The 15,061-nt window shown below is 34.4% G+C and overlaps 1 protein-coding gene across 4 annotated transcripts in view; it reads right to left on the bottom strand.

The window, feature by feature from the left end:
* The window catches only part of LOC113393814 (atlastin), a 34,696-nt gene that overhangs the window by 9,441 nt on the left and 10,194 nt on the right, over positions 1–15,061 (bottom strand). For 2 of the 4 annotated variants that reach the window (XM_026630886.2, XM_026630884.2), the window contains one exon: positions 7,946–7,999. The exons of the other annotated variants lie outside the window; for them this stretch is intronic. In XM_026630886.2, the coding sequence (XP_026486671.2) occupies positions 7,946–7,999 (54 nt within the window). The remainder of the gene's footprint in view (positions 1–7,945; positions 8,000–15,061) is intronic. 4 annotated transcript variants of the gene reach the window in all.

Below are 15,061 nucleotides of genomic sequence, written 5' to 3'. Positions count from 1 at the left end.
GTTACACGAGTAACATTTCTCGTGGACGCGTAGACGACACATTCACTGAATGTGGTACTGTAATAACTTAGGCGGTAAGTGCAAGTGTCAGCCCGTCTGGGTACCACCAACTCATCATATATTTTTTCGCTTAAAAACTTCTGTTAGTATTGTTGTAATCCAATTTGAAGGGTGAGTGAGTCAGTGTACGTACAGGCACAGGGGACATATTATCTTAGTTCCCAAGGTTGGCTGCGCATTGGCGATGTAAGGAATGGCGGTAGTGGTGATGGTGGTGTTAGATTACCATTAGGTGGCCCATTTACACGTCCATAATCTATACTATATCTATGTTACATATATTTAAAAAAAAATCAATGCTCGATAATGTTCATTTGCCGTATATTACAAAAAAACAATTACAATTTAATGATACGTACAGTGCGAGTAAAAGCAGATGCGTCCATATACTTCGCTCGGAATGAGATCGTACTAATGTACCCAACAAGACTCAGTGCGTAATTGAAGAGCTAAAACCCTTTGATGTGCCGAAAACAACGCCAACCGAGTCATTGTTTAATACCATTAGTAATATCGTTTGCAAATTAACGCAATTAAAGCTACATCTTTAGAACGGAGATGGAGCTGAAGAAAAATCTGTATGTTGTATAATCACAACGATAAAACAGTTTGTGACGTTAATTTTTTCACAAGCCAGTAGAAAACAAATAAAACAAAATAAACTCAACGTTTTTGTAAAATTTTACGTAAACGCTTCAATTAGTAATAACTCGCTTTGCCTAACGAATGTTAACACGTGGTTACACACACTGGATTCATACATATTATCGCTTTCCATAGCTCGTTGATGCAGTGCACTTTCACCCTAAACCTAATATTAACGAACAACTTTCCTATTCATGTAGACTCGATTTGTTTATTTAATATGCCTACTGTCATTTTCGCTATAAAATAATTAATTTATAAATAATTTTACTCTGGACTTTATAATAATCAATAAATTTGTGGAATCCGAAAATTTTAATTATTGGATTAAAATCGTTACAATGGATTCAACTCAAACCTCGCTATTTCTTGCGGAAGCTGTTATATAGAAAAAAATCTATACAAGTATAAATGCAAAAGTAACTCTAATTGTGTCTGTTAGTCTTTGACAGCCACACCACTCAACCGATTTGGATAGATTTTTTTATGAAGCAAGCTCGAACCCGCTAGGAAGGACACGGCTACTTTTTTATACCTAAAACCGGACAGACAACCTCTAAAACGCGAGCGAAACCGCGGGCGTCAACTACTAAACTATAATTTAAAAATATATTGACATTGCAATTCGATTTATAGAATAGTTATCGACAATACTTTCCACGGCAGATTTAAACATTAGTTCCAAGTTTTATTGCTGCATTATATTTCGTTATGCATTAAAAGTAACTACTGAGTTTCTTGCCGGTTCTTCTCGGTAGAATTTTCTAGCTTCTAGATTCTACATTCAGACCCGGTAGTGGCTTTGCATTGAACTAGTTCCCCTCCGCCGTCACAGCCGTGTTAAGGGCCTGTTAGTAAAATTTAAGGATGATGTAATTAAGATAGTTAAAACGTAAAAACGTAACAAAGAAGCAGATAAATAAACTCACTTATGCTTTTATAATAATAATTATCTATACTAATATTATAAATGCGAAAGTGTCTGTCTGTTACCGCTTCACGCTCCAACCGCTGAACCGATTTAGATGAAATTTGGTATGGAGATAGTTCGAGTCCCGGGGAAGGACAAACGCTACTTTTTTAATTCATCCCTCGAGGGGTTCAATATATTTTGCTAGGGTAAAGCCGCGGGTTCAGCTGGTGATTTCATATTTTAAAATTACGATACAAAAGTGCTTGTTGGTTTTACAAAAATCCTATATGTGTATTTTAATTCTTAAAAGTACGTGTCATAAGATTTAAACGCATAGTACGAATAACAATATATCAATAGTATTCGATCATTTTAATATCGATAAACTCAATGAATCCGAAATAAAACGCAGAAATAGATACGAAGGTCAAGACATGCCCGGCGCGCTACAACTAGTACGAATTGGAAATATTTGATAGTTTCTAACAACACAATGTAAACACACTTTATTTATGTATTTCTATGTACATATATTAGAGTTAACACTTTATGCATTGTAAATGAATTAAAATATAATTAGAAAGTTACAACTTTTTCGTTTTTAATCGGTAAATAATACAATCTATACTTGTATTGTATGTTTGTTTGTACGTAGGAGGGGAAGGGGGGGGGGGGGTTAATCTCCGCAACTAATAATCAAATTCTATCTCTAATAATAATGATATCTAATTTATTTTTTCACTCGTAGAAAGCTACATTGTTCCTGATAGGCCATAGATTATATTTATATAATTATTCTTTTTATCAATAAATAGCACCCGTGCGAAGTCGGACATAAAATTTTAGTTTGTCATGTCATTTATAGTCGTTATCGAGTGAATCTGAGAAGCGTAGCTTTATAGTGGCTGCGATAATATTATACATAATGAAATATCTAATTATAATAAAAAGTATAATTATTAATAACTTCTTAACCCTACAATGCTCCGTTAAGCATGTATTCTATATGTTCCTTGCATTTACACTGGCTCGCTCAGACATCAATGCAGTAACACGATTTAGTAAATAGTCAATTCGATGGTCACCCACGAACCCTTACTGTAAATAAAAGTGAACACACGCAGGATAATATGACCACTTATCATCAGATGACCTTGAGATATTTGGCAGTCTGCCTGCCTCTACTACGACTACTGCTATTTCCTATCATAGTAGATTGCAGTTAATAAGCAACGTTGCATAATAATTTTATGTTATACAATCTGTTTTCTTTTCATGTATAAATTATAATACGACCGTTGTTATGACAGAAGTTATCACAATTACTTATAAACATTTTCGTCTAATTAAATTAAATTTAAGAAAGTTGAATCGAAAGCGGGCATCTCTCTTACATAACGCGGCTATTTCATGCACATCACCGGAACACTTCATATCGAATCTTTACAACCATCTCTATAATGTTTGAGATAGAGCAGACTGTTTGTTTTGGGTGGAATGTGTATTAACCGAACATAACAGGGTGATATCCTAGCGTCACTAAGATTTAACGTGTCTAAATTTTATTTAATAAACTTCTCGTTCTCAGCGGTGAAGGAAAACTTCGCGAGGCAGCCCGGACGTGTCGGATTAAATTCTGTGTGCACCAACCCGTAGAGGATCCTGATGGTGGCTGGTGTTTTGCGTCCGACTGTTCATATATGTGGTATCTTAATTAATAAACAAGGGTTAATAAACTTCACACGGATATAATACGGATCTATATACAACTTTAAATTTGAAGAACAAACAAAATAAAAAGATCCTGTTCTTTCCGGCTAGTCAATTTGATATTCTCGGCTTTTCTCTACTATAATATGCGTGTATTATACATAAAAATCCTTTTAAAACACTCTGTGTGGACAACCGCATTAAAATCCGTTGCATAGTTTAAAACAGTGATTCCCAAAGTGGTCCAGGTGGACTCCCAGGGTCCACGGGAGACTTGCTGGGGGTCTACGTAGGCGTGAATTAAAAATGGGGGTCCATAAGATGTTAATGGGGGTCCACGAAAATTGATCTGCTTTTGATAGTAAAGAGCAAAAATGTAAGCATAGTTTTTATAAGGGCCTACCTAGATTGTTTTAAGTACCTAACTAAGCAGATTAAATTTTAATAAGGCAAGCGACTGTTACTTGTACAAACTTGCGTATTCGATATTACGAACAATTTCGTGTACAGACTTGCAAAGCGCCAATATTAAACAAATTTAAATTTAGTTAATATTTAAGTGTTTCTCTCAAACTGTGGTTTCGGACACATGCCAATAGGTGGTCCATGAGAAAAATAAGTTTGGGAACAACTGGTTAAAAAGATCTAAGCGTACAGCCGATGGGAAGCGACTTTGTTTCATACTAAGTACATAGATATGTGGTTAATTAAATCATTTATAATTTATTTTAAAAGAACGTAGACATTCCAAAGTTAGATAATTGCATACTTTTGTAATCAAAATATACTTTATTCAAGTAGGCTTTTACAAACACTTTTGAATCGTTATTTAACGAACTATATTAAGTGAAGCTACCACCGGTTCGGAATGTTGATTCTACAGAGAAGAACACTTTTTCAACATTTATAAATGCAGTCATGTTAGTTAAATACAATTATATATGTATGTAATGATAATGATACGCAGCTTGACTCAAATTACCTTCGTCAGAAACATTACGGTTATGAGGATTCCATCACCGAGGAACACGAGATGTTGTTTAAACATAAACTAACTGGGGACGTACCCATTATATAACAGACAGGAGTTCAAGTTAAACATTCAAGTATCAGCAACATAATGGGTATTCCCCTGTACTAATACCGTGTAAGACTACCCTCAATGATAACAGCACGAATGTTGATATTTATACCGATTCGTTGTATATGTTATTTTATTTATTACGAGTACAGCGATGACCTCCATGGTCGAGTAGTGTGTACACCGGTTTTCATGGGTATGCCACTCCGACGTCCCGGGTTTGATTCCCGGCCGAGACGACGTAGAAAAAGTTAATTAGTTTTCTATGTTGCTTTGGGTCTGGGCGTTTGTGGTACCGTCGTTACTTCTGATTTTCCATAACACGAGTGCTTTAGCTACTTACATTGGGATCAGAGTAATGTATGTGATGTTGTCCAATATTTTTTATTTTGTTTAAAGCACTGCCTATCTCTTATGCTATGAGTTATCACCTACACCGTTGGTTGTCTGGAGATAAGGTCGCCAAAATTATATACTACTTTTATTTAGGCTGTATCTATATATTGTATTTTTTTTCTCATCGTGGTGTACACTAAAGTAAAATAAAATACATAGACATATGTATATTCCGAATAAAATTAATCAAATCGTGGATTTCTTGCAACCTACTTGCTAACCATTCATGACTTACTTTTAAGTGAGAAAAACTTCTTTCATTTGTTTTTAATTCTGCTTTTTTTTGTTATTTATTTTATCAATTATTTAACTTTTAGAATGTCTGATATTACATCCATGATGTGATTGATATTCCTTATCATGACTATCGTGACGTGTTTAATAACTCAATTTAGTCATTATAATTAAATAATTTTTTTTTGTTAATTTTTGGTGTAAGTGATTGTTATTAAAACTATTAACTAAATAGTAAGACTTCAAGTTAGTATTTCAATAATCAATTCAAGATGACGAAGACAGCTTCGTTACGTATGATCAAACTTAAAAGAACAATTCTATAGAACGAAATCGCTAAAACTAAGTATGCTATCCTGACTGTCGCGACCATCCACAAGACTCTAATTGAGCTGGACATATAGTGCACGTGTTTGCGCACACAAACCCATAATGATAAGATTCACGCACAGGAGCAACAGCAGACGAAAGCAGACGAACCATGTAATAATTCTTATCCTTCGAAGCATAATTTCGTTGGTAACGTGTTACTAAGTTTAAATTTGTTATTAAAGAGGATTACTTTGAAGCCGAAATTAAATAGGAAATAAAATTTAATCCTTCTACTGGACTACGACCTCTTCAATTAAGGCGGATCGTAGTTTACTTCCCTTAACGACAAACTTGATTTGACGTATTTTATATGCAGATAGGTATTTACGTCATTTATTTCTTGTGCATCAAAGATCAAATACAAAATGATTTTATAATGTTTTTTTATACGTTATTCTTAGACCACAGTGGCGTGCATTTGGAGAGGCCTATGTTCAGCAGCGGACGAATGCGGGCTCATGATGATGATACGTTATTAGTGAACGTTTGACGTCAACGATAAAATTTCATCATGACGGACTTTGAATATAACGTCGAACCTTTACGTCTCGTACTCGGATAGTACAGGACTCAGCTTAGAATTTAGAGCCCTTATGCGGTCTCAGAACGCCCGTCTTAACATAACCTTAACATAACCCAACATCACTCGAAACGCTAGAACTAAATCGTTAAGGTTCGCTTCGTAGGCTAATTGTCAGCTTTTGTGTTAAAGGCTAGAAATACTAATCGCCAGGAAGCCAGCCAACCGTAGTTGAGTAGGGTAGTAGATTAATCTTAGGGTGGGGTTTAGAACCCTAATGATAAGTGCTGATACAGTCTACGACGGTACGCGCTTTCATAGAATATGCCTCATCACTCTCGCCCCGGAAAATTATTCTCAAGATACACATTCGCTGGGAGGACATTCCACATCAAATATACATATTTCTTTACTAATATTATAAATGTCTGTTTATCTGACTGTTGCTCTTTCACGGACAAAACACTTTTTATGTCAACTAATATTCCATAAATGTGAGACTGTTGCGCAACAATAGATCATACATTACACGTCCTTACCGTTTTTGGATTTAATACATAATTTGGTATATATGTATATATTTCGTGCGTTCTTGATATACGAATTTTAACTTGTACAGAATCAATAATATATCCTCTTAGAAAGTGCAAAGGGAATTGGTCGATAGTCTAACAGACGTGATGTCACGTACGAAACATACTTTTCTTTCCGAGAATTTACTCAGTATAAATAACTCAGTAAATTTACTCAGCGAATAAATAAAAACCTTGTGGGCTGAGACGCAGAGCTGCATAAAGTAAGAATTTATTCATTAGAATTTCATTAACATATCTCAGTAGAATGTAAATTCAATGACACCGTTCGTTTCCGACGAACGTAAAATATTTACTGATTCATGATTTAAACGTGCTCGTTAAAGTTTACTTTAACAATATAACTTACAATCAACGATCTATATTAGATATTTACCTAATTATCTAATTTTAATTAATTAATTGATTTATATTTTTCTTCTTTTAAGGTATGTTTATATTAAATTAAACTAAAATATAATCATATCGATCGAGCTCACAGTAGGTACATGAATGATGAGTAACAACTTAGCTTCTTGTCTATTGGCTGAGTCTTGAGTGGATATACAAAAATATTCTTCTCTGGAGTATACAAATGAAACAGAACCAGGACATGTCCGATATCGTTAGTAATGATTTTATTTACCTAGGCCGGCTGGCTAGGCTATTCTGCAAAACCTAGGCAGTTGGAAGTATTTCGTTTATCTACGCACGAGGTGTCGCACGACTGGATGCATAATAGATGCGATATACACTGGTTAAAACTAAAGCTAGAAATCACTACTTCTAGAGCTCGTAGTTGCTGTTATACAAAGTAAATTCTTACAGGATAGTAATGCTAAAAAGTAACTATACAGTAGAATCTCTGTTCTCATTTCAAGCCCCATAACTCGAAATCTAAACCCTCTTTACATAGAAATCAGTTAGTACCTATATGGCATTTCTGCACACCTATATCAGTAACTTAACAATGTATAATTTTATAACCTTTAAAACTCTATAATCATAACTAATCACCTCTACAGCTCGAAGAAAAAAAAAACTTAACGACATTGTAAGTTATCGTTCCTTACAAAACAGATACATAAACATCTTGATAGAATAAATATGTTCGTTTTCCCGTGACCAGAATATTTGTCAATGTCATCTCTCTTATTCAAAAATAATTAGAACGAATAGAAACCTCTACAAGTCAAATATTACGCGGGAATTCCGTCCAAGTCGAAACCCTTCAAAAGTCGACATTTTTTGGCTTCTCCCTTAAAGTTCGACTGAAAATACTTTTATATCTTCCACGTCTAAATACAACTAAGCAACAAGTTTACAGTAAAGCGTATTATTTTAAGACAGCACGTAGAGTGGTTAACACACAACAGATAAAGGAAGCGCCACACGAGATACACAGAGATATAAATACAGTTACACACATAGCGATAACTTACTAAGTCTGTTTTTGGTCGAGATTTGCAAACTAAGCTTCCCAACCACCTCATTTCCTGAAATAATAATAACTATATATAGATAAACAAACAGGCAGACGAACGAAACTCGACCGGGGAAGGAATGACACTTCCATTCACCAGTCACTTTGATGCGCGCGCACAGGGTAACACGAAAACTACCTGATGAAGTTGCTCGCTAGACCGCGAATTCAGTGCCAAGACGCTCGAAAAAGACAGCTTCACACCTAATCTTATTTTCAATATGTATTTTATAACAAATTGAAATTTAGAATGTTTCAAATTATGAGTTTAATAGTATTGTCTATAGGCGAAAAAAAATATTATATTATTATTAATAATAATATAATTTATTTATTAATTATAATAAAATAATAAAACCTGCTTTACAGATATAATAATAGAGAGAGTAATTACTAATTACGCCCAAAAAATAGAACTTCTCACGCACGTACATAAGTACACGTACTTTTTTTTTGGTATGCGGTTGTCGTATGTTCAGACGTGACAACCGTGGGTTTGACGTATCTTTTCTATAATTTGCTTTTACGTTATTTTAATCGCAGCATCACAATCCACAATAATCATATAAAAATACATGTTCTGGAATAAACTTGTGCAGTGACTCTCCGGGAACAATTTGCAAGTCTTAGATTTTAGGCATTCGTAGTGCTTCAGATCTATATAATATCGAGATCAATTACAACGTTGACAGAACTATTGTATTACATACTATCGTCGATCAGAGGTGGTCCTTAAATACAAGTGTTTAATTGTGTTTATTTTTAACTAAAGAATGAAATATTAATTTATATTATGTCTGAATCCGAGCTGTTTGCGATCTTAAGTCCGGGTAACGAGTGAATTTTCATTTGCCTAATTTGAATTTATTATAAACTAGCAACCCTAGCTCCGCATTTAGAAGTAAAATAAATGGTCTGATGGATTACAATTTAAATCCTGTAGCGCTCAGGAATAACGTAGCTATCAGAGAAAAAACATCTTAGAATTGGATTATTAGTTTCGAAGATTACAGCTTCCATACAAACAAACAAATTTTACCTCTTTATAATAATAGTATACATTCCTCTCGTGCTCTGTGACGAAGGAAAACATCGTTAGGAAACCTGCATGCGAATAAGAATCTGGTAAGGGAATTGGAGCGGCGTGGGAAAATAATTCCTCAAGTACAGAGGCGGCCTTACTTTTATATAAAGTTGATTTATACACGTATGACCTTTCCGGGGCATGACAGAGTTAACCTGTGTCCAATGTGTTACATACGACTCATAGTTTTTGTTCAACTATTGGGTTTGTTTGGATGGAATCAACACTGTCAACTTATCTCCGAGCAGATTCTCAGAAGCGACTATGAGATAGGAAGTTGAGAAGAAATGATAACAAAATGCCTACACCTTATGGATTTTAATCAACCCAATTCGAATTCTGATTCCGAGGCTATAAAAGCTGTCCACCAGACCAACGAGGAATCAGAACTTAAAAACGTAATTAAAACAATTTGAATAACACTATTTAATACCCGAGATATAACTAAGCAATTATAATTTAAATATTTCGCTATGGAAATTAACCCAGTTTAGTAGAAAAATGTAATCGTTTTGAATAACGCAAAATATCATAATACGCGTTAAAATCATAATCTATGAAGTCATATAGCCTTTTACATAACAACACATTAGGCGTGCGCGTGACACAATAAAAATTGTGAATTACTTTAATCTCAATATAAATCAACATGAACGGTGTTTGAGAATCTAAATATTTATCCGATCTTTGTTTAGTTTCATGCGAAATAATATTAAAAAAATTAAGGTTTTATTACTACTTGGTAGTCGGGTTCTGTGCATACCCGTTTGGGTACTACCCACTCATCACATATCCTACCGCCAAGCACAATACTTAGTATTGTTGCGTAACGATTCAAAGGATGAGTGAGCCAGTTTAACTACACCCCGACCGTCTGTCGAATCTTAAACGACCGTCATACTACAAAACGTCATGACTAGTTTATGAAAGATATAAAACTTTCGATTCGACATCTCAAAAACTGGTCGAAATATTTGGGACAATGTACTCGAAAAGTCAAAACAATGAGTGATTACTAGTCTACAAATATTTTCTAATTATACATCTACTAACGAACAGCCAAAATACGTTATTATGAAATGCAATTTTGATATCTACGACAGAAGGTATACGCACGAAAATCGCACAAATTATTCAAATGGAATACGCTCATCCAATCGGGTGCAATTGTAAATTAATCATTGTCTGTAAGATGAGAAAACAATATTCATATATGTTCAAAGTATAATAATATCTACGTGTATCGAAATACGATTCATATTTGCGTGTATTTATTGATCAAAAAACGATATACTTAATTAATACACTGTATGCCCTCGAGTAAAATATCAAAGCTTTAAAACGAAGTCATATTGCAAGGTTAAAACTATTTCCGAACGTTTTCAATTGTATGCTCCGCGATAAACAGACGGTTGAAACATAAATCCTAATCAAATATTAATGGTTCAATATAAACTTGAATTGAAAGATTTGCGCCTGGTTGCTATATTCAAGAAACGGATTGCAGAGTTGCCTACGAGGCATAACGGTGAGGTCACATGCATGTGGCTTATAATTACGATTCATTACTCGAACGAGCTGTTAACAATAACGATTCGTTAATATAGGATCCAGGCACAAATTGACACAGTATCAACACGTCTTAAAATGTCCCGACTAATAAACACGAGTTATTATTGGGGAGACGGGGCAGAGGTTTAAGGGGGAATAATTACAGCAGAGTGTATAGTATTAAAACCTAAATATAAATACCTACTTTCACTGTAATCGGTTAAATAATATCGATAATAACATATATACCATTTACATATATAACATGTTAGTTGCCCCCCGCGTCCCCAACCCCTAGGCCGTCAGGTGTTATAAAAAAAGTAACCTCTCGTTCCTTGGAGTTCAAGCTTGCTTTATATCAAATTTCATCGATTTCGTCATTCGGGTCAGCATTTATATTATCAATATAGAATCTAGAAACAACGATTTGAGATTTCTATACATAATATACAACTTATGTTCTTAGGAGAGTCGCTTGGCCGAATTTCATGGTCAAGTTGAAATATAACCGGTCAAACGTCGCCATAGCTGTCAATGAACTTTCTCAATCCGTTCACCCACATATGCAAAATGATCGCTAAGGCCACTACAAGGTAATAAACGAGGTTTCGATTTTCTTTACTCAAAGTTACCGACGTAAAATAAGAAATATCACAATTTGTATTATTGTTTTAATTATCTGTAAGAATAAACTCGAAACTCGACGCCGAACACGATCGTGAAATATTAGATGATACGCTAGATATTTCGTTTTTTACATAAAACAGAACAGGCGGTAGGGATTGCCACATTCGGCCACCTGATGGTAAGTGGTCACCACTATAGACACTGACGCTGTAAGAAATTGAAACCTTTCGTACATGTCACCAACCTTGGGAACTAAGATGTTATAACCCTTGTGTCTGTAGTTGCATTGGTTCACTCACCCTTCAAAATGGAACGCATCAATACTGAGTATTCCTATTTTCTAGTAGAGATTGTCAATAATTAAGCGGACAAAAAAGGTTATCACCGCGAAACTTTTTTCACTTTCGAGCGAGTTACCGACCGAGTTTTTAACAGAATACCACTGCAGGTTCGTTTCGGCTCTCGTCTCGTAAGGTTAGCGAGAAAAAAATCAAGTCACAATTTACATTTTCTTAAATACATCGGATAATTTATTTTGATCGCTTTTAATATGAAAATTATACTACTTATATTTATATGCAAGGCTGGATTGAAAGGTATCGAGGCCCTGCGGCAGACGAGGCCCCTAATCATTATTTTACCAATTAATTTGAACAATTTCATTTCTCTGAGTAAGGTTTATCAATAATTTATTTACTATTTGCATCAGTATCTTTAACAAAAGTAATTAACAAAATTATTATAATTTAACTATATCCAGATATGACGCATATATTATATTAAAATTGTTATCTCATCGGAATCTCTATCGTAGCCCTGTCTCGTGGAGGCCCCAGGGCAATTGCCCCGGTTGCCCCCCCTAAATCCGACCCTACCTATATGTATTATTACAATAACTTTTGTAACGTATGTCATTGGCTAATATACTTTGATTACATTGTACATTTGCGGATATGTGTAGCCGTAACACTTACGTCGTTTCGTCTCGTGTCTAGATTCACTTTCGAAGCACCTGTTGCAACCACATCATATCGGTCAGGTTCGCCAAATATTCGAATATATTCGGATTTGTGCCAATTATATAATAGACTTCATTCTTGTTATTTTATATATTAACCAGCACACTTGCGACGTTGACATGTCTGTGTTTATGTAGTTATAACAAAATGTCTCTGTCGTTACGCTTTTTCGGTTCAAATCACGATTTAAAAAAAATCCGATTCCAAAACAAAGTCCTTTTTTTATTATATTTTTATTATTTATACATACAGATATTCGAATATATTGCTATCTCTTCCTCACATATAGGTTTTAAAGGGATGGTAAGTATTTTGCACCTGCTAATTTAGTTTATATATATATATCGTATACCTATTACCGAAACCGCAATCCGGCGAATATAAACAAAACTTTAACTATGTTAATCTTAACAGTATAAAACAAAGTCGCTTCCCGCCGTCTGTTCGCTTAGATCTTTTGAACTACGCAACGGATTTTGAAACAGATTGAGATTCAAGAGTGGGGTTTATATGCATGTAAAAGTTGAGAAAAGGCGATAATTTCAACTTTCCTAGCTGGACAAAATAACAAGAATATTTCTTTCTGTTTTTCTTTATCTAAAAGTTGTATAAATACCCCGTATTGTATCCGAGCGAAGTACACAAAGTTCTGCCAATTATAAAACAGAATTGGTAGAATAATACAGAAGACAATGTTTACGTATATGGTTTATATCTAAGAGTTCCTTTCCAGTATCATAACCCGTCCGTTTAACCCAAGTGGACTTTTCGACCGATATATATACATATATAATAAGCAATATTGAATAAACTACTATAAATTATGGACTAAAGATTTCTGTCAGTATTTAAAACGGGATGATTAACATGTCTTTTATTTTTATTTGGTGGAGTTCGATATTTCGACATTATCTACGAATGTCTTGTTCACGAGAGTCTCGTAAATATCCCGTTTTAAATACTGATAGTAATAAAAATAACCATGTTAATTTAAAATCTTATAAAGATTTCTGGACGATTATCATCATTTCCACATCAACAAAGTCGTAAGTATCATCTCATATAATAAGTTCAATACCCCTTATGGTGACAATAATGATCGTACAGAAATCGCTACATGAGCCTGATCGCTGGCACGTCTTCAAGCGGGTTATTGACATATACCTACTCTTTGGGAATACGCCAGTAATGCATGTATCGGATGTTTCTAAGATTGCAAGCGTGTCTGCGATATTCTATGAATAGTTTTTAGCTAAACGAAAATCCGTTCGGCTGACGTACGAGATTTGCCTACGGGTTTGGAATCCTTATAACTCTGACTAGCATGAATCTATCAACAGAGTGAGGCTGTATTAATATTGAAAAACAAAATAGAAATATTCCGAGTTATTAACTTTACTAGCTAATTCCCGGTAACGCAGTGAAACGCCTCTAAGTTTTTTGTACGATTATTAGACGCGACCGGCGTCTGGCGGCACCTATTGCATATTGATTGTACTTAACGTCTTCGTAGATGTCAACAACAACTGTACGATGATTCAACTTACTCGTATAAACGATGTGTGAACAATGAACATATTCATACAAGTTTGTATTTAACTACAGACGAAAGAGATCTCAGTTCCTAATCATGGTTTCGCATAAACCAAGAGGTGGGTAAATAACGCGTCCGCCTACCTATAATTAAAAAATAATAATTCGAACAAAAGGAATCACTTATTATTATTTTTTTATGATTAATCAACGTCTTCAAATCGAATGCTTCTATATATAAAAAAGAACCGGTCTCGGAGGCTCACTCTCTGGCGCTAAGTTTGGGTGTTTGTATGCTACTACGTCATAGCTTATTTGTAGTTTGTTATGATTATTATTAAAAAAAAAAAAACATTTAACTTCTAGCCAAAAACACTACATAAAACATTAAAAAAAAAGAATCATACAGAATCGTTTATTTTATTAATTCAAACTATTTATTACATAATATTAACATAAACCCACAAAGTACTAATCTTGAATAAGGTTTGTAATATTAAAAACATTTTAAGACGGACTGATGCCTACGAAAATCAACGAGCCAAACACAGTTGGATAACTGCCAAAACTTTAACGCCATTTTAAAATTTCACGCTCAATTTTATCAGCCCAAATATCGATGTTAATTTTTGTTAGAAAAAAAAACACTTCTATATCTTTCTAGCTATGTCATTGCTTCCTACTTTATACATAGTCGTCGACCGCGGCTTTACTCGCGTTCTAGGGGTTTGTCCTCAGGTGTTAGCCATAACAAAGTAGCCTCTCCTTCCTTGGAACTTGCTTTATATCAAATTTCTTCAAGGTCTGTTCAGTGATTTGATTGTGAATGAACAACAGACAGACAGAGTTCTTTTCGCATTTATATTACTTTAGTAATATAAGGCAATAGTATAAACGCGTATAGCACCCACTACTGCAAAGCGGATTGGTTTAAGATAAATTCAGCTGACACGTGTTTTTTTTCATGGCCTACCAATAGATGAGTTAAAACGCAATATAAACACATTAAAATTAAATCAAAATATACTTTATGCTAGTAAGCTTTTACAAGTACTTTTGAATTGTCATTTAAAACACTATATTAAGTGAAGCTACCACCGGTTCGGAATGAAGATTCTACCGAGATGAACCTGCAGGCAACTCAGTGGTTACTCTTTTTCGACATTTAAAAATACAGTCATGTCAGTTAAATACAATTATATATGTATGTAATAAATCCTGCCTGGAAGTCAATATGATCATAACCGAGTTTGAATCCCGA

The sequence above is a fragment of the Vanessa tameamea genome, chromosome 19 (genome assembly GCF_037043105.1).
Source record: "Vanessa tameamea isolate UH-Manoa-2023 chromosome 19, ilVanTame1 primary haplotype, whole genome shotgun sequence".
Taxonomy (NCBI): domain Eukaryota; kingdom Metazoa; phylum Arthropoda; class Insecta; order Lepidoptera; family Nymphalidae; genus Vanessa; species Vanessa tameamea.
This window is presented reverse-complemented; position numbering and strand designations above follow the sequence as displayed.